This window comes from Capricornis sumatraensis, chromosome 21 (assembly GCF_032405125.1).
Source record: "Capricornis sumatraensis isolate serow.1 chromosome 21, serow.2, whole genome shotgun sequence".
NCBI classification, from domain to species: domain Eukaryota; kingdom Metazoa; phylum Chordata; class Mammalia; order Artiodactyla; family Bovidae; genus Capricornis; species Capricornis sumatraensis.
In genome coordinates, this window is record NC_091089.1 from 35,875,892 (window position 1) to 35,895,101 (window position 19,210).

At 46.3% G+C, this 19,210-nt stretch overlaps 2 protein-coding genes across 4 annotated transcripts in view; one reads left to right on the forward strand and one right to left on the reverse strand.

Annotated features, from left to right (window-relative positions):
- Nucleotides 1-4,719, forward strand: part of LOC138097528 (NPC intracellular cholesterol transporter 1-like) — a 69,582-nt gene extending 64,863 nt beyond the window's left edge. The window contains 5 exon segments of the mRNA XM_068993735.1: nucleotides 42-242; nucleotides 1,522-1,753; nucleotides 2,478-2,591; nucleotides 3,392-3,554; nucleotides 4,122-4,719. Coding sequence (XP_068849836.1) covers nucleotides 42-242; nucleotides 1,522-1,753; nucleotides 2,478-2,591; nucleotides 3,392-3,554; nucleotides 4,122-4,300 — 889 coding nt within the window. The 3' untranslated portion in view covers nucleotides 4,301-4,719.
- Nucleotides 4,674-19,210, reverse strand: part of LOC138097529 (regulator of MON1-CCZ1 complex) — a 29,014-nt gene continuing 14,477 nt past the window's right edge. For 2 of the 3 annotated variants that reach the window (XM_068993737.1, XM_068993736.1), the window contains 10 exons: nucleotides 18,411-18,455; nucleotides 18,111-18,164; nucleotides 17,339-17,467; nucleotides 16,760-16,866; nucleotides 7,095-7,214; nucleotides 6,533-6,610; nucleotides 6,125-6,229; nucleotides 5,832-5,900; nucleotides 5,523-5,748; nucleotides 4,674-4,787 (listed from right to left, as the gene is read on the reverse strand). In XM_068993737.1, coding sequence (XP_068849838.1) covers nucleotides 4,708-4,787; nucleotides 5,523-5,748; nucleotides 5,832-5,900; nucleotides 6,125-6,229; nucleotides 6,533-6,610; nucleotides 7,095-7,214; nucleotides 16,760-16,866; nucleotides 17,339-17,467; nucleotides 18,111-18,164; nucleotides 18,411-18,455 — 1,013 coding nt within the window. In that variant the 3' untranslated portion in view covers nucleotides 4,674-4,707. The remainder of the gene's footprint in view (nucleotides 4,788-5,522; nucleotides 5,749-5,831; nucleotides 5,901-6,124; nucleotides 6,230-6,532; nucleotides 6,611-7,094; nucleotides 7,215-16,759; nucleotides 16,867-17,338; nucleotides 17,468-18,110; nucleotides 18,165-18,410; nucleotides 18,456-19,210) is intronic. The other variant, XM_068993738.1, reaches the window with a different exon arrangement.

Consider the following 19,210-nt stretch of genomic DNA (forward strand, 5'->3'; position numbering starts at 1 on the left):
TGGCAGGAGGGGTGGCCTCTGACACCGCTGTCTTGTCACAGGGGACATGCTGCCTACAGCGCGGCCGTCAACATCCTGGACAACGGCACGAGCGTGGGAGCCACATATTTCATGACCTACCACACGGTGCTGCAGACCTCGGCTGACTTCATCGATGCCATGGAGAAGGCCCGCCTCATCGCCAACAACATCACCAGGACCATGAACCAGCAAGGGGGTGATCACCGGGTGTTCCCATACAGGTAAAGTGTACACAAAGGTGTCCTGGGGAGCGGCCCCACACGCCGGGGCTTCCTTGCTGAGGTTGGCGGGGGGTGGGGGAGTATGGTGCTGACACTTGGCTTTCCTTCTGACCCTGGCTCCATCCTGAGCTTGGGGGAAACCTATCGCTGGATATGGCGTCTGGGCAAGGAGAGCCAGATTGTGCAGCACCTGCCAAAGTCTCAAGGTGGAGCTCACCCTGCAGAACAGCAGCAGGCGCCGGGGGTGGGGGCGCCTGGGAAGTGGCCCTACAGAGAGGGCCCAGCAAGGCAGGGTTCCCGATGCAGATTACTGGAGATGGCGCCTTTGTGGAGGTTTCTTGCTTTCATTTATTAATTTTTTTTCATTATAAAGAAAATATTGGGACTTCTTTGGCGCTCCAGTGGTTAAGACTTCACAATTCCATTGCAGGGGATGTATGTTTGATTCCAGGTCAGGGAACTAAGATTCCACATGCCAGAGGGGTGTGGCCAAAAAAATGAAGAAAATATTTACAAAATACTGAATTTAGAAAATATAGAAAAGTAGGAGAAACAAGTGATTTCCCCACCAACCCCCGGGGTCTCAGTTCAGGAAACCTTGACCTTTTCCTGACAGAGGGCCAGATCGTTGTCCTGTGGAAGGAGCTCTCAGAGTGGGTGTCCTGACCTCTAGGAGGAGCTGGTTAACTTTGCCAAAATGGCATTATCTCCTCAGGTCCTGTACAGACCCTGTTTGACTGGGGGTAATCCTCCAGATAGACCAAGGCTTGTTTTCCCAAAGTACCATGACATATTCTTTATAGATGATGCCTGCAAAGCAGAGCAGGGGCTTCCCTGACGGCTCTGCAGGCACAGAAGCCGCCTGCAGCACAGAAGATGCAGGAGACACAGGTTCGATCCCTGGGTCAGGAAGGTTCCCTGGAAGAGGGCATGGCAACCCACTCCAGTATTCTTGCCAAGAAGATCCCATGGACAGAGGAGCCTGGTGGCCTCCAATCCAGGGGGTCACAAAGAGACGTGACTGAACACTCACAGCACAAAGCAGAATGGATTGGGCACGTGAGCAAAAACTTAATATAATACACGTCTGCGAGGCCCTGCTTTGGGCGTCCGTGGTCAGAGGTCCAGCTGAACTGCCAAAGGCGCGTCTTACAAAACCAGGGAGGTTTCCTGTGAGGCCTGCCTCTCAGGGTAGCTTCATTTCGCAGTGGCGGCAGGCTGAGGGGGACGGCTTCCCGGAGAGAGAACGAGCAGTAACAGACCTCTCTCCCCCTCCCAGCGTGTTCTACGTCTTCTATGAGCAGTACCTGACCATGATTGACGACACTGTCTTCAACCTCGGCGTGTCCCTGGGCGCCATCTTCCTGGTGGCCGTGGGCCTCCTGGGCTGTGAGCTGTGGGCCGCGGGCGTCATGTGCGCCACCATCGCCATGATCCTCGTCAACATGTTCGGCGTCATGTGGCTGTGGGGCATCAGCCTGAACGCGGTTTCTCTGGTCAACCTGGTCATGGTGAGTCCTGGGGGAGCGCTCAGCCCTCACTCCCGTGCCACCGATGTGCCTTGTTTCTTGGGGTGAAAGGTCAAGGTCAGCTCTTGCTTTTGGTGCACATGAGCAGTTGGACATGGTCACGTAACGATGACAGTGTGACCTCACGGTCTGGCTGAAGTATTCTGCCTGTATTATTCTGAAGGGTGAGTTGTCGAAGTATGTAGCCTGATGACAGCAAGATATTCCATTTCCACTTGGAAAAATTGCCCCTTCTGAATGGAATTTTCTGACCAGGACTTTTTGCCTCTCATGTAGTTGCCAGTTGCTTTTTAAGTGTTAAATATATGCGTATTTGAGTATGAACAGAAGTATGAACAGAAGTTAAACCCAGTGCATGTGCCCTTCAGATAGAAGAACATGCTTCAGGGGGAGTGGCAGTGAGGAGCCCCTGCTAAAGAGATGACAGTGAGCTGCCTGGGTGGGGGCTGCGAGGACCTTGAGAGGTTTCAGCCGCTTCACCCAGAGAAGGCCGATCTGCTGGAGGAATCTGGAGATTCCACGGGCTTCCCGGGACAGCTGATGTGGGTGCCACGGGGGCTTTGTCTTACAAGTAGAAGGGGCTCTGCTCGGTGCTCCTTGACGCCCCCCAGGGTGCCCTGGTAACCACAGATCCTGGGAAGGGGGTAGCTGCCTTTACCACCTTTAACCGGAGCAGAGCAGCCCTCATGGGAACACTTTATTTCAGAGCTGCGGCATCTCCGTGGAGTTCTGTAGCCACATCACGAGGGCTTTCACGGTGAGCACGAAGGGCAGCCGCGTGGAGCGGGCAGAGGAGGCGCTCTCCCACATGGGCAGCTCTGTAAGTACCGCCGAGTGGGCCACCCGGGCAGCGACTTCACCGTGAAGGGCCCAGTCGGGCAACTGAGAGCTTCTCAGGAGAAGGAACTTCACCATTCAAAATTCTGAAAACAGAATTTGTTATCTCTGACTTAGCGGCAGTACCTCAGGATTACGAGTTTTCAGGCAGTTCAGCAAACTTGAATAGAGCTGTATCTCGCATAGAGCTGTAGCCTGGAATTCTTTAGGACTGTTCCCTTTGGGGACTCCTTTGCACAGTCTGGCTGAAGCAGGAAAACAGGTTTGATGTGAGAGCCATTGAAAGCCCAGGCCCAGCCATGTGTGTTGAAAAGCAGGTGAGCTGCCGCACTTGGAGCCCAGTGTGGTTTGTGGGTCAGGTTGGCAGAATCTTCTCAGGCTGAACCAGGATACGGGGCTGGACTGTGAACCAGTTCCTTTCCCACCAAAGAAAATACTGTTACAGATGAGCAATGAGAAGTGTGCAATGGCATTGCCTGAAAACATAATGTACATACCTTAATTTAAAACTAATGCTCTTGGAAAAATGGTGCTGATAGCCTTGCTATGGGGTATATGCAAAATGCACAGCTTTTATCCTTATTACACCTTTTTTTTTCAGATTCATAGGCAGCAAATAAACAATTTAGGCAGAGCCAAATGCTGCTTATCAGTGACTCCAAAAGCTGGGGTTCAGTCCCCCATTACTTTGGACCTTGGTGTTTAAGAAATCCCTTTAAGAGGAAGTGTTCAATTATGGCCGGTTGATACAAGTGGTTTCTGAGCCCATCTCTCTTCTCTTAGGTATTCAGTGGAATCACACTAACGAAATTTGGAGGCATTATCGTGTTGGCCTTTGCCAAATCTCAAATTTTCCAGATATTTTACTTCAGGATGTATTTAGCTATGGTCTTACTGGGAGCCACTCATGGACTAATATTCCTCCCTGTCTTACTCAGTTACATAGGTAAGAGCTTTTTGTTTTTAACCTGGTGGGATGGAGGAAGCCTGATAGAAGGGTGGGTACCTTGAAGCTTTCTTTTGAAGTATTTGAACGTACTTATACCAGTGGTCATTTGATAAATATTTATTCTAAGAGAAAAACTCCTCTGATCCTGAGGCTTCATGGCTAAACCACTTCATTAGACAACCGGGGCCTGACGTGGTCAGCACTGGGAGTGAGCTTGCATGTCAGAGGCCCAGGGCTCCTCCCCGCTGAGAAGAAGGACCTGAGCTTGGCCACAGCCCGCGGTGCCCTGAAGCAGCCTTCATTTCCATTCACTTGAAAGCACACGCTGCTCTGCGGTTTGTCTCTAATTTGGAGTTCTCCTTAGGAGCGTGTTTTACCTCTGCGCCAACTTCAGCTTCTATAAATGACCCGTGGTTGACAGAACAGTACTAATTTGCTTGATTTATAGCTTTGTAATTTAGAAAATGAGGGTTTTTCCCCCCCTTAAATCTCTGGGAGACAGGAAGTTCTGAAACCATCTCCTTTTCTCAAGAGATGATTCATAAGTTATTTTATCCCTCACAGGACCGTCAATAAATAAAGCCAAAAGTCTGACCACGCAGCAGTGATACAGAGGTACAGAGCCAGAACAGCTCCTCAACTTTAGCTGCCCCCTCACGGACTTGAGACTGTGTCTGCGAGTCGGTTGGTTTACCACTGGACAGCAACCGCGTCGTCAAGGCTCGGTTGAACCCTGGACGTGAGCAAGCATCAGGCTACTTAACAGCAGCCGCTTTGGCTGGAGTGCTTTTAAACTCAGGAATGCAGACTCTGACTGGAGGCAGTATTACTGAACCTGAAGGCAGCCCCAGGGCGCTGGAGCATCTTTCAGTTCCCCAGGAATGAGGCCTGTTTCTCGGGCAGCCAGAAGGGGGCGCTAGGGAGCTTGCGATCTGCTCACTGACACTTCCTAAAGGCCAATCAATGCAATGTTTCTCCTTTTTCAGGAGTAAGCCATCACACAAGTTCTACACCTTATTTTTAGTAACATTTGAGGATGTGGTAGATACATACTTTATTACAACATTTTATAGTTTAAAGAGCTTTATTAATGCAATAAATTAACTCTGTACACATTATATATATATATATAAAAAACTAGCAAGTGACCTCAGAACGTTGTAGGCCTCATTAGAGCTTGGTCTCCGAAAACTTGTTTGAAAAAAGCGACATGTTCTTCACAGTGTTCTCCTGTAAAGGAAAATGCAGATTTAATCCGTTAAGACGAGGCACAAAAGCAGGAAAACAAGGGAATGCTTTGCGGCTCCTAGATGTGGATACTGGGTTTTAACTTATTTTTCTCTCATAAAATACTTTGTTTTCCTAAGCTTCTGAGTCATCCTTTCTGTTCACACAGCTCATACCATCACAGGACTGGCTGGTGCCTTGACAGCCCCCAGCAACCCCTCTGTCTGCTCTGAGAGACGGTAGAGAAGCGGGCAGATCTGTAAACAATGGAAGCCCTGAAGGAGTCACAGCTTCCCCCATCCTGAGGAAAAGCGTGCTTTATATTTGATAACTTTGGAGATTAGAGTGATTGGCCAATGCATCCTGCCTAAAAATGAACCCATTAACAAGCCTCAGGCCATTGACAGCCCTCTACAGCCATTTCTGATCTTGTTCCTGATTCTTCAGAAAGGGCCATTCCAGGCCCAGATGTCAGACAGCTGTGCCCTGATGACACTGTCTCCACCCCATCACTCCGGGCAAGTTCTAGAGCAGAACCCCAACTCCATCAGCACCCTGAATCCACTCTCACTACAGTGAACAGTCTAAGGCTTATGTGGGCTGGTACAGAATTTTCTTCTTTAAGAAATAGCCCAAGAGTTCTCCAAACCAAAAGCCTTCTTGCCCCACCCCAGCCACCAGTGATCTCCTGGTACTGAATGTGGCTGCCCCACATCTTCCTTGCAGCTGTATTCTCACCTGGTGTGAAACTAGGGTTCCCTCGCAGACGCTGGTTGCGCTGTTCAAAAAACCGGAATATCGTGTAGAAAAGCATGTGGTCTTCAGTCTGCTTTGCAGCATCTAGAAACTTCCGTGCAGAGATGTTATCATGGCCCCCAATGCCCCGGATGAACCTTAAGGCAGCTAACACTTGGTGTTTCGAAAGGAGAACTTCTACTATTTCATCATTTGCTGTGGAAAGTCGCTAGAAATAAGGTAGAAAGCTGGGTCAGTGCAAGCAGTAGGAACAGCCTTCTGTGTGGTTTGAAACTTGGCTGTATGAGTTACCTTCAGCATATCCAGAGACAGCTGATGGGCAGGAGGATAAAAACTTTCTAGGGAAAGCAGCAGACAAGCCTGAAAGACACACACGTTCAGATTGGATTCATCATATGTTAGAAGATCAAAGTATTTTTTATACTTGTTTTTATTTGGCTATGCCAGGTTACAACATGCCAGCTCTTCCTTGTGGCAAGCAGGGTCTGCTTACTCCACCAGGAATCGAACCTGGGCCCCCTGCATTAGGAACGTGGAGTCTTAGCCACTGGATCCCCAGGGAAGTCCCGCCAGCCAGCACTCACCAAAGGCTTGGAGTCACTGAGGACGTGGTACTGCAGAAACTGGTGCAGCGTGGAGAAGAGGCTGTGCTGGACGAGTGTCCTGATGACCAGCTCGTGTAGGTAATGCTGAGGCACAGACAGGCATGCCACTCAGCTACAGACCAGAGACGCCGTGTGCCGAAGCCCGCGGCTGCTCTACGTGAAGCTCCCATCACTAAGAGGAGGGGGTCTATGTGCAGGTGAAAGAAGCCAACCCTCATCTGACACTGATCATCCCACTGAAGAACACGGGGTCCTGGGAGGGGGTGACTCACTCTGAGCCAGGTGTGCAGACCCTTGTGGGATATTGAGAGCCACCTCAGCTGACACAGTGATGCTGCTTTTACTCTAGTGATTCCCTGTCCCTGGGACGTGGGCCCACAGAGGTACCTGTACTGTGATCTGAAACTGGTTCAGGGAGCGGATGTACTCCATGAGCACGGCGATCACGAATTTGTGCGGCGTCTCCTGCACAGAGGAGAATGGTTAGACACACACATGACTCCTTGTTCATCTGCCTCCTGTTCTGGGGTTCCACTAGGCTGTGCTGTGCTGGACTTGGTCACTTCAGTCATGTCCAACTCTGTGACCCCATGGATGGTAGTCCACAGGCTTCTCTGTCCATGGGATTCTCCAGCCAAGAATACTGAAGTGGGTTGCCATGCCTTCCTCCAGGGGATCTTCCTGACCCAGGGATCAAACTCACATCTCTGACAGCTCCTGCACTGGCAGGTGGGTTCTTTACCGCTAAGCCACCATCCAGACTCTCCCAGGTCTGTGATCATATTTAAGCTTGAGTATTAGGGGCCAAACGATGAGCATTCATTCAGTCCTCACTGCAAGAGAGCTCGGTTACTCTAATCACATCCTGAGTTTTTTCCTCAATTCCCTTCAAGTATGATCACTGCCTTGGGAATCCTAAGCCCAAAGGGGGCTGGCGAGCCTCCCCTACCTTCTTCTCCGTGAACACCGACAGAACATGGGTGTACATGTCCGACTGGTCGACCACGGCCTGGGTGCGCACCGGCCTCCTGAGCAGCGGGCCACTCCGGCTCTGCCCCGCCTCCATGGCCTGCACACAAAACACAGACAGGATCTCAGTCGTCTTCTGGATGACAGCATGTTTGCAGTCAATCCAAAAAGACCAAATTCCTAGTTGCTGTGAGCCTGGGCATGAGCAGAGTGTAGCACGTAGACAAACTGCAGTAGAGCTGGAGAAGATGTGTAGCAGGGCAGAGCTGATCATCCTGAAAACACATGGATGTGTTTTGGATGGAACTAAAAAGCCTAAGACCTAGTTTTATTGAGAATTATTTTTTTAAGCTCTTAAAATAACTCCTTAATATTGTTATTGCAAACAATCTGGCATTTGTTGTCTAATTAAAACGGCTACTCTCTTTGTTTTATGAAGCCCAGATCCTACACTGGGTGAAAAATATCTTACAATGAGTATCAATAGAATTTTTTTTTTTGGCTGAGCAGTAAGGCTTGTGGGATCTTAGACCAGACACTGAACCCGGGTCCTCGGTGCTGAGAACACAGAGTTCTAACCACTTGGTCACCAGAGAATTCCCTCAGTAGCTTTTTGAATAGTAAGCAAGGCTCCCCAAATGTCACTAGCAAGAAAGCCCTGTGAGATCTTGGCGACTTCACCTCACTTTGTAATGCTGACTCTGCGAGGGGGCACCTGCAAACCTGCATCGGCAGAAGCCTGACATGCTCCAGTGGTGCTGTTGGTGGACCACACTCTTGACTCCCACAGGTTTACAAAGTCGGAGCACCGCAGCGTCGGGGCTCACAGAGACTGCCCTCCGAGATCAGACCTGCTGCCACCTCTGCCCGGAACACCAGCGCCAAGAACAGGACCGCTCCAGAAGGGCTTGGGTCTGAGGACACGGCCACACAAGGCTGCACACTGCGCCTCAGCCCTGTTATCCCTGAGAAGCTAAAGGGAAGGGGTTCTGGGGGGTTGTTACTGTTTAAAGCCACTGCCAGGAGTGGTCCTAAGATGGCGAAGGAATAGGACGGGGAGACCACTTTCTCCCCCACAAATTCATCAAAAGAACATTTCAACGCTGAGTAAATTCCACAATACAACTGCTGAATGCCGGCAGAGGACATTAGGCACACATAAAAGCAGCTCGTTGTCTTGGAAAACAGGTAGGAAAAAATACAAAAGACAAAGAGACAAAAGAGGGAGGGAGCTCCGTCCTGGGAAGGAAGGCTTAAAAAGAAGTTTCCAAACACCAGGAAACACTCACTGCTGAGTCTGTGGCGAGCCTTGGAAACACAAAGGGCAACATAACAGGGAGGATAAATAAATAATTAAAACCCACAGATTACAAGCCAACGGTAACTCCCCCAGGGGAGAAGCAGCAAGATGCCTGCATCCGCCACTAGCAAGCGGGGGCTGGGCAGGGAGGCGCAGGCTCCGTTGCATTTTAAGGATTGGGCTGAATGCCCCGAGTGTAACCAGAGCGAACTAACTTGGGATAGCAAACCAGACTGTGGGATAGCTACCACGCGAAAAGCTCTAACGTAAGACTCCACCAGGACGGCGCACGGAACAGAATTAGCCAGCTGCAGACCATCCCCCTCCAGTGACAGGCAGCCAGAGCCGGAAGGGCCGGAAGGGAGCAATAGCAGCCCCAGAGAGACATTATCTACCAGACTGCAAACAGGCTTCTTTGCTAACTAAGACTTCTTGGGGTTCTGGACAGTCATCATCCGCCTGAGAAGGGGAGCCAGTTGTACACATCAGAAAACTGAGCAGCAGGGACGGGAGGCGATAAGTCGCAGGGACCGCACTCACCAAACACCTGAGCTACTCAGACCTGGGAAGGGCACAAAATGCAGGCCCAACTGAGTCTGCGCCTCTGAGGACTACCCGAGTGCCTAAGCCTGAGCGGCTTAGACCCGGGAGGTTCATGCAGCCCAAGGCCGGTCTCAGATGGTTCCCGTCGGAGCAACCTAGAGCCTGAGCTGTGTGCACCGCCAGCAGGGGCAGGCCCAGTGTGGCTGAGACACTGTGAGCACACGCCAGTGTCATTTGTTTGTAGCATCCCTCCCTTCCCACAGCGCAACTAAACAAGTGAGCCTAAAAAAAGTGTCCACCGCCACCCACCTTGTGTCAGGGCAGAAATCGGACACTGAAGAGACCAGCAAACAGAAGAAGCGAAAACAGAGGGAACCGCCTTGGAAGTGACACGTGCAATACATTAAAACCCTGTCGTTAGTACCGACTACATAGGAAGAAGCCTATAGATCTTGAGAAATATAAGCCGGACCAAGGAACTACCCGAAAATGAACTGACCCCACTCTGCCCGCAACAACACCAGAAAAAGTCCTAGATATATCTTTACTATTTTTACGATTACTCTTTTTTTTTTTTTGGTTGTTTTTTTCTTTTTTTTAAACAGGTTTTAATTTTTAAGTCCTCTATTTCTCCTTTAATTTTCATTTTTATAACCTATTACTTAAAAAAAACAACACCCTATTTTTAAAGCAAACTTCATATGTTTTTTCAATAATTCTTGTGACTTTTTTCCTTCTTTTCTTTAATACTGTATTTTTGAAAACCCAACCTCTACTCTAGATTTTTAATCTTTGCTGTTTGGTATTTGTTATCAATTTTGTACCTTCAAAATCCCAATCTTCAGTACCCATTTTTACATGAGAGCGAGATTACTGGCTTGACTGCTCTGTCTCCTCCTTTGGACTCTCCTTTATCTCCACCATGTCGCCTCTGTCTCCTCCCTCCCCCTTCTCTTCTCTACCCAACTCTGAATCTCTGTGTGTTCCAGATGGTGGAGAACACTTAGGGAACTGATTACTGGCTGGATCTGTCTCTCTCCTTTTCATTCCCCTCTTTTATCCTCCTGGCCACCTCTGTCTACCTCCTCCCTCTCCTCTTCTCTGTATAACTCCGTGAACATCTCTGAGTGGTCCAGACTGTGGAGCGCACACAAGGAAGTGATTACTGGCTAGCTTCCTCTCTCTTCTTTTGATTCCACCTCATCGCATTCGGGTCACCTCTAACTCCCCCACCCCTCTTCTCTTGTCCATGTAGCTCTGTGAACCTCTCTGGGTGTCCCTCAACCTGGAGAAACTTTTCATCTTTAACCTAGATGTTTTATCAACAGTGTGGTATAGAATGAGAAGTTTTGAGACTACTGTAAAAATAAAACTGAAAACCAGAAGCAGGAGGCTTAAGTCCAATTCCTGAGAACATCAGACAACTCCTGACTCCAGGGAACATTAATCGATACAAGCCCATCAGACACCTCCATACCTACACTGAAACCAAGCACCACCCAAGGGCCAACAAGTTCCAGAGCAAGACATACCACACAAATTCTCCAGCAACACAGGAACACAGCCCTGAGCTTCAATATACAGGCAGCTCAAAGTTACTCCAAAACCATTGACATCTCATATCTCATTACTGGACACCTCACTGCACTCCAGAGACAAGAAATCCAGCTCTACCCACCAGAACACTGACACAAGCTTCCCTAACCAAGAAACCTTGACAAGTCACTGATACAACCCCACTCACAGCAAGGAAACTCCATAATAAAGAGAACTCCACAAACTGCCGTAATTCAGAAAGGCCACCCCAAACGCAGCAAAATAAAAAAGATGAAGAGACAGAGGAATACCCAGCAGGTAAAGGAACAGGATAAATGCCCACCAAACCAAACAAAAGAGGAAGAGAGAGGAAATCTACCTGATAAAGAATTCCGAATAATGATAGTGAAAATGATCCAAAATCTTGAAAACAAAATGGAATCACAGATAAATAGCCTGGAGACAAGGATTGAGAAGATGCAAGAAAGGTTTAACAAGGACCTAGAAGAAATAAAAAAGAGTCAATATATAATGAATAATGCAATAAATGAGATCAGAAACACTCTGGAGGCAACAAATAGTAGAATAATGGAGGCAGAAGATAGGATTAGTGACATAGAAGATAGAATGGTAGAAATAAATGAATCACCGAGGAAAAAATAAAAATGAATTAAAAGAAATGAGGACAATCTCAGAGACCTCCAGAACAATATTAAACGCTCCAACATTCGAAGTATAGGAGTCCCAGAAGAAGAAGACAGAAAGACCAAGAGAAAATCCTTGAGGAGATAATAGTTGAAAACTTCCCTAAAATGGGGAAGGAAATAATCACCCAAGTCCAAGAAACCCAGAGAGTCCCAAACAGGATAAACCCAAGGTGAAACACCCCAAGACACATATTAATCAAATTAACAAAGATCAAACACAAAGAACAAATATTAAAAGCAGCAAGGGAAAAACAACAAATAAAACACAAGGGGATTCCCATAAGGATAACAGCTGATCTTTCGATAGAAACTCTTCAGGCCAGGAGGGAATGGCAAGACATACTGAAAGTGATGAAAGAAAATAACCTACAGCCCAGATTACTGTACCCAGCAAGGATCTCATTCAAATATGAAGGAGAAATCAAAAGTTTTACAGACAAGCAAAAGCTGACAGAATTCAGCACCACCAAACTAGCTCCCCAACAAATGCTAAAGGGTATTCTCTAGACAGGAAACACAAAAAAGGTATATAAACCCAAACCCAAAACAATAAACTAAATGGCAACGGGATCATCCTTATCAATAATTACCTTAAATGTAAATGGGTTGAATGCCCCAATCAAAAGACAAAGACTGGCTGAATGGATACAAAAACAAGACTCCTATATATGTTGTCTACAAGAGACCCACCTCAAAACAAGGGACATATACAGACTGAAAGTGAAAGGCTGGAAAAAGATATTCCACGCAAATAGAGACCAAAAGAAAGCAGGAGTAGCAATACTCATATCAGATAAAATAGACTTTAAAACAAAGGCTGTGAAAAGAGACAAAGAAGGACACTACATAGTGGTCAAAGGATCAATGCAAGAGGAAGATACAACAATTATAAATATATATGCACCCAACATAGGAGCACCGCAATATCTACGACAAATGCTAACAAGTATGAAAGGGCAAATGAACAATAACACAATAACAGTGGGAGACTTTAATACCCTACTCACACCTATGGATAGATCAACTAAACAAAAAATTAACAAGGAAACACAAACCTTAAATGATACAATAGACCAGTTAGACCTAATTGATATCTATAGGACATTTCACCCCAGAAGAATGAATTTCACCTTTTTCTCACTTGCTCACGGAACCTTCTCCAGGATAGATCATATCCTGGGCCATAAATCTAGCATTGGTAAAATAAAAAAAAATAGAAATCATTCCAAGCATTTTTTCCGACCATAATGCAGTAAGAGTAGATCTCAATTACAGGAGAAAAAATTTAAAAATTCCAACATGTGGAGGCTGAACAACACGTTCCTGAATAACCAACAAATCACAGAAGTAATCAAAAAAGAAATAAAAATATGCATAGAAATGAATGAAAATGAAAGCACAACAACCTAATACCTGTGGGACACTATAAAAGCAGTGCTAAGGGGAAAGTTCATAACAATACAGGCATACCTCAAGAAACAAGAAAAAAGTCAAATAAATAACCTAACTCTACACCTAAAGCAACTAGAAAAGGAAGAAATGAAGAACCCCAGGGTTAATAGAAGGAAAGAAATCTTAAAAATCAGGGCAGAAATAAATGCAAAAGAAACATAAGAGACCATAGCAAAAATCAACAAAGCCAAAAGTTGGTTCTTTGAAAGGATAAATAAAATTGACAAACCATTAGCCAGACTCATCAAGAAACAAAGGGAGAAAAATCAAATCAATAAAATTAGAAATGAAAATGGAGAGATCACAACAGACAACACAGAAATACAAAGGATCATAAGAGACTACTCTCAGCAATTATATGCCAATAAAATGGACAACGTGGAAGAAATGGACAAATTCTTAGAAAAGCACAACTTTCCAAAACTGAACCAGGAAGAAATAGAAAATCTTAACAGACCCATCACAAGCACGGAAAGTGAAACTCTAGTCAGAAATCTTCCAGCAAACAAAAGCCCAGGTCCAGACGGATTCACAGCTAAATTCTACCAAAAATTGAGAGAGGAACTAACACCTATCCTACTCAAACTCTTCCAGAAAATTGCAGAGGAAAGGAAACTTCCAAACTCAGTCTATGAGGCCACCATCACCCTAATACCAAAACCTGACAAAGATGCCACAAAAAAAGAAAACTACAGGCCAATATCACTGATGAACATAGATGCAAAAAGCCTTAACAAAATTCTAGCAATCAGAGTCCAACAACACATTAAAAAGATCATACACCATGACCAAGTGGGCTTTATCCCAAGGATGCAAGGATTCTTCAATATCTGCAAATCAATCAACCTAATATAACACATTAACAAAGAGAAAAATAAAAGTCATATGATTATCTCAATAGATGCAGAGAAAGCCTTTGACAAAATTCAACATTCATTTATGATAAAAACTCTCAAGAAAGCAGGAATAGAAGGAACATACCTCAACATAATAAAAGCTATATATGACAAACCCACAGCAAACATTATCCTCAATGGTGAAAAATTGAAAGCATTTCCCATAAAGTCAGGAACAAGACAAGGGTGCCCACTTTCACCACTACTATTCAACATAGTTCTGGAAGTTTTGGCGACAGCAATCAGAGCAGAAAAAGAAATAAAAGGAATCCAAACTGGAAAAGAAGTAAAACTCTCACTGTCTGCAGATGACATGATCCTCTACATAGAAAACCCTAAAGACTCCACCAGAAAATTACTAGAGCTAATCAATGAATATAGTAAAGTTGCAGGATATAAAATCAACACACAGAAATCCCTTGCATTCCTATACGCTAATGAGAAAGTAGAAAACGAAATTAAAGAAACAATTCCACTCACCATTGCAATGAAAAGAATAAAATGCTCAGGAATATATCTGCCTAAAGAAACAAAAGACCTATATATAGAAAACTATAAAACACTGGTGAAAGAAATCAAAGAGGACACTAATAGATGGAGAAATATACCATGTTCATGGATCAGAAGAATCAATATAGTGAAAATGAGTACATTACCCAAAGCAATCTACAGATTCAACAATCCCTATCAAGCTACCAACAGTATTTTTCACAGAGCTAGAACAAATAATTTCACAATTTGTATGGAAATACAAAAAACCTCGAATAGCCAAAGCAATCTTGAGAAAGGAGAACGGAATTGGAGGAATCAACCTGCCTGACTTCAGGCTCTACTACAAAGCCACAGTCATCAAGACAGTATGGTACTGGCACAATATATATTTCTGTGAAATATAGAAATATAGATCAATGGAACAAAATAGAAAGCCCAGAGATGAATCCGCAGACCTATGGACACCTTATCTTCGACCAAGGAGGCAAGAATATACAATGGATTAAAGACAATCTCTTTAACAAGTGGTGCTGGGAAAACTGGTCAACCACTTGTAAAAGAATGAAACTAGAACACTTTCTAACACCATACACAAAAGTAAACTCAAAATGGATTAAAGATCTAAATGTAAGACCAGAAACTATAAAACTCCTAGAGGAGAACATAGGCAAAACACTCTCTGACATAAATCACAGCAGGATACTCTATGACCCACCTTCCAGAATACTGGAAATAAAAGCAAAAATAAACAAATGGGATCTAATTAAAATTAAAAGCTTGCACAACAAAGGAAACTATAAGCAAGGTGAAAAGATAGCCTTTGGAATGGGAGAAAATAATAGCAAATGAAGCAACTGACAAACAACTAATCTCAAAAATATACAGCCAACTCCTGCAGCTCAATTCCAGAAAAATAAACGACCCAATCAAAAAATGGGCCAAAGAACTAAATAGACATTTCTCCAAAGAAGACATACAGATGGCTAACAAACACATGAAAAGATGCTCAACATCACTCATTATCAGAGAAATGCAAATCAAGACCACAATGAGGTACCACTTCACACCAGTCAGAATGGCTGCGATCCAAAAATCTGCAAGCAATAAATGCTGGAGAGGGTGAGGAGAAAAGGGAACCCTCTTATACTGTTGGTGGGAATGCAAACTAGTACAGCCACTATGGAGAACATTGTGGAGATTCCTTAAAAAACTGGAAATAGAACTGCCTTATGACCTAGCAATCCCACTGCTGGGCATACAAACTGAGGAAACCAGAATTGAAAGAGACAAGTGTACCCCAATGTTCATCGCAGCACTGTTTATAATAGCCAGGACATGGAAGCAACCTAGATGTCCATCAGCAGATGAATGGATAAGAAAGCTGTGGTACATATACACAATGGAGTATTGCTCAGCCATTAAAAAGAATACATTTGAATCAGTTCTAATGAGGTGGATGAAACTGGAGCCAATTATACAGAGGGATGTAAGCCAGAAAGAAAAACACCAATACAGTATACTAACACATATATATGGAATTTAGAAAGATGGTAACGATAACCCTGTATGCGAGACAGCAAAAGAGACACAGAAGTATAGAACAGACATTTGGACTCTGTGGGAGAGGGAGACGGTGGGATGATTTGGGAGAATGGCATTGAAACATGTATAAAATCATGTAAGAAACAAATCTCCAGTCTGGTTTCAATGCAGGATACAGGATGCTTGGGGCTGGTGGACTGGGATGACCCAGAGAGATGGTATGGGGAGGGAGGTGGGAGGGAGGTTCAGGATTGGGAACTCATGTACACCCACGGCGGATTCATGTTGATGTATGGCAAAACCAATATAGTATTACAAAGTAAAATAAAGTAAAATTTTAAAAAATAAAAAATAAAACCACTGCCATTTTTAGCCTTCGGACTACTCAGGTTCATGAAGGCAAATAATTCATTCCACTTGTCTTGAACTTCCTTCTAGCTTCAGAAGACACACTTATGAAACAGTATAGCAGACCCTGAGAAGCAGACCCTTCACAACAGACACTCGACACTTTGTTTGTTTTTTTTTGGCTGCAAGGGGCATGCGAGATCTTAAGTCCCCAGACCAGTTCCCCAACTGGTCCCACACCACGCCCCTAGCAGTGGAAGTGCTGGGAGCGTGGAGTCTTCACTACTGGACCACCAGGGAAGTCCAACAAACACCTGAACCTACTCCAGGAAAAGTGCAGTGCTAATACTGAATCATCAGGATCTTAAAAGGAACTTGACTGAATGACAAGATAAGTCTTATTTTTATAGCTTTTCCATCCTAAAATGAAAGAAAGATGTGGCAAAATGATTTACATACTGATTCACCAAAGTCTAGACTCTGGCTTGGCAGAAAGACATAAAATAATGCAACCTGAGACTGATTTTCTCATCTGTTACGTAAAGGGAGACCAAGGATCTACACATGTGTAAGACCAAACACAGATTAAAAACAACAAATGAAGAGGAAGCCATTAAGTGACAGTCAGCCTCTGAGCTCAGGGCACACGGGGACTCTAAGTTTACGCTCCCTGTAAACATCCACCATGCCCTCTGGCACAGGGCAAACCTCAGTGTTATCAATCTATGAGAATCATGCTTATAATTACGTTGAAAATATACCCAGGGTGGGGTGGGGTGGGGTGGAGTGGAGTGTCCCACCTTGTATGTAAGGTGTACATACTACTTACCATCGTGTAACTCTGCTCAGCGTCCAGGTACTTCTTATACTCCTGGTTGAGTTTGTCAAAGACAGTGGCTATCACGGGCAATGTCGCCCTGTCTGACTCTGTCAACACTGGAAGGAATCAAGGTTCACAGCGGTCAGCCGACACGCTAGGAGAGAAAGGACTCGTCTCTGAGGGTCACCAGGAGACATGACACAGTTTAGGGGCTGGGAGCCCTGAGGGCGGTCACCAGCCCTTCCGGATACTAACAGAGGGCATCAGGAGAGTCTCAGAGTATTAACAGACACAATGTCGTAAGTGACTTGGACTCAGGAAAAGGTTTCTTTTCCAGCTGGGGAGGGGCAGCCTCTACCCTCCGTGTGCCCAGGTTTAGGTCTGGTTTTTAGTCTCTCCTACCCAAGAAATGTCTTGCAGGAATAAATCACTTTTATACCAGGCAGCCTTTCCAGGGGGTTAAATGATGCCCCCATCACTGAGCCCACAGGCTGCAGACAGGAGAAGAGTGTGGCCCACCTCGCGGTAGGCGTGCAGGCCGTGTCAGGAATCAGACAGAGAGGCTGAAGCCGCCCCACCCCTACTCACTCTGCGAGCACACAGATAGGATGACCATCTTGCACTCCTTCCTCTGCAGGAGGAAGTCCATGAGCCTGCCTTTATCCGGCAAGAGGTTCACTATGGGCTGCAGTTTCACCTGGAGGTTCCAGAGGTAACCTGTGGAGAGGCGGCACACTGAACCCTGGCTGCAAATCAGAGCAGTGGCCCCAGAGCTGCTTGCCTCCACCTTCCCGGTGGCCAGGGTCCGGGGGTGGCGGGTGAGGTGATGCTGCAGAGCTGAGCCAGGGGCTGCGCTCACAACACAGCCCAGGCTGCGACACTCAGGACACCCACACCACAGTGGGGCTGCAGCCAACGACCTCTGCATGTTGCCGATTCCTCACAGAGGAACCCTCCCTGCAGACGCCCGGAGCATCCACTGAATATAGGCACCTCCTCCCCTTCAGCGCTGATGGGAGAGCAGGTGGCAGCCCAGGCACAGACTCTGGTCCTGGGCGCCTCTTCTGCTCTGACTCGTTAGACAAAGGCAATTCCTGAAGCTCCCAAAGGAGCCCTGGAACCCACCATCCTCCCAGCCCTGGGCAACACCTGTCCTCGAACCTCCCAACAGCCTCACTGCTGGGCAGTGGGCACAGTCCTCAATGGGGCTCTGGGAGAGAATTAAAGGCTTCACTGGAAATGTCCGAGTCAGCCCTTTCTCCCCAGGGCCGGCACCGAGCTGGTACCCTCGAGACGGACAGGAGACCCTCCACAAGCTCGTCTTTCTAACAGGACAACCCCACCCGCACCCCAGACCCACCTTGACTCGCGCTGATGATGATGTCGGGCTGGAAGACGATCCACGATGAAGAATCCACACGTTATAGGAAACACTACCCCAGGAGAGGAGGACAGGAAGCAACCCAGGTCCCATGAGCATCCTTCCCACCCCTCACTGAGGCCCCCATGGAGGCCCGGCCCTCGATGAGAGGGAAACCCCACGGGCGATTTCCATGATGCGATTCACCAGACCCGGGGTCTTGGACCACCCTTAGACCCCTGTGTAAGGAGAAGTGACAGCTTCCCTCCCTGTCACGGCCAAGGCCTTTGGAAAAGATACAGAGTTTACATGGGACGGGGGACTGGCTGGTCACAGGAGCTGGACCTACAAACACAGAAGACACGTGTGTAAGGGCTAAGTAACCCAACCAGAAAGTGCTACCAGTACAACACTTAATACTTTCTAAAGGCTTCAGTGCGTCTTCATTCGACTGCAGTTAAGTAAGGAGGAAGTAAGTTGGCATGTCCCACTGATAACACCGATCAGGAGGAAGAGGGAAGTCGAGAATAACCCATGAAGAAGTCTTAAAGGAAGAAGTCTTGAAAGAAACGGAAAACAGGTTGAAGTTTCTTTCACAGCACTGTCTTGCTGTTTTACACACGTGCGCAAGAAAGAACTGAAAAAGTCACCTGGGTGATTTCAGATTGGAAGATAGGTTTTAATCAGCTGGTTAGAAAAGATGCTAATTTTGCACAGACTCCAACCCCCCACCGCCCCCGCTCCATTAGAGTATGGGGCTGGAATGTTTAGAGTTGTTCTTGCTCCAATTACTAGCATTTGTTTTCATGCTGAGTAAGCAATCGCAGATACCAGCCATTCATCTGACACCATCTACTCTAAGTGCTGACATCTTTCAACTACCCTGGGAAAAGGAAGAAGCTGGAAAGAACAAAGAAGGCTGAGACCTAATCAGATGTGAGAACTACAGCCGACCCTCAAGGCGGGTGTGAACTCCATGGGCCCACTTACACAGAGGTATTTCTCAACAATAGAAACCACAGGACTGCACAGCCTGTGGGTGGCTGAGTCTGCCCGTGCAGACCGATGGGTATGGAGGGCTGACCATCAGTTATATGCAG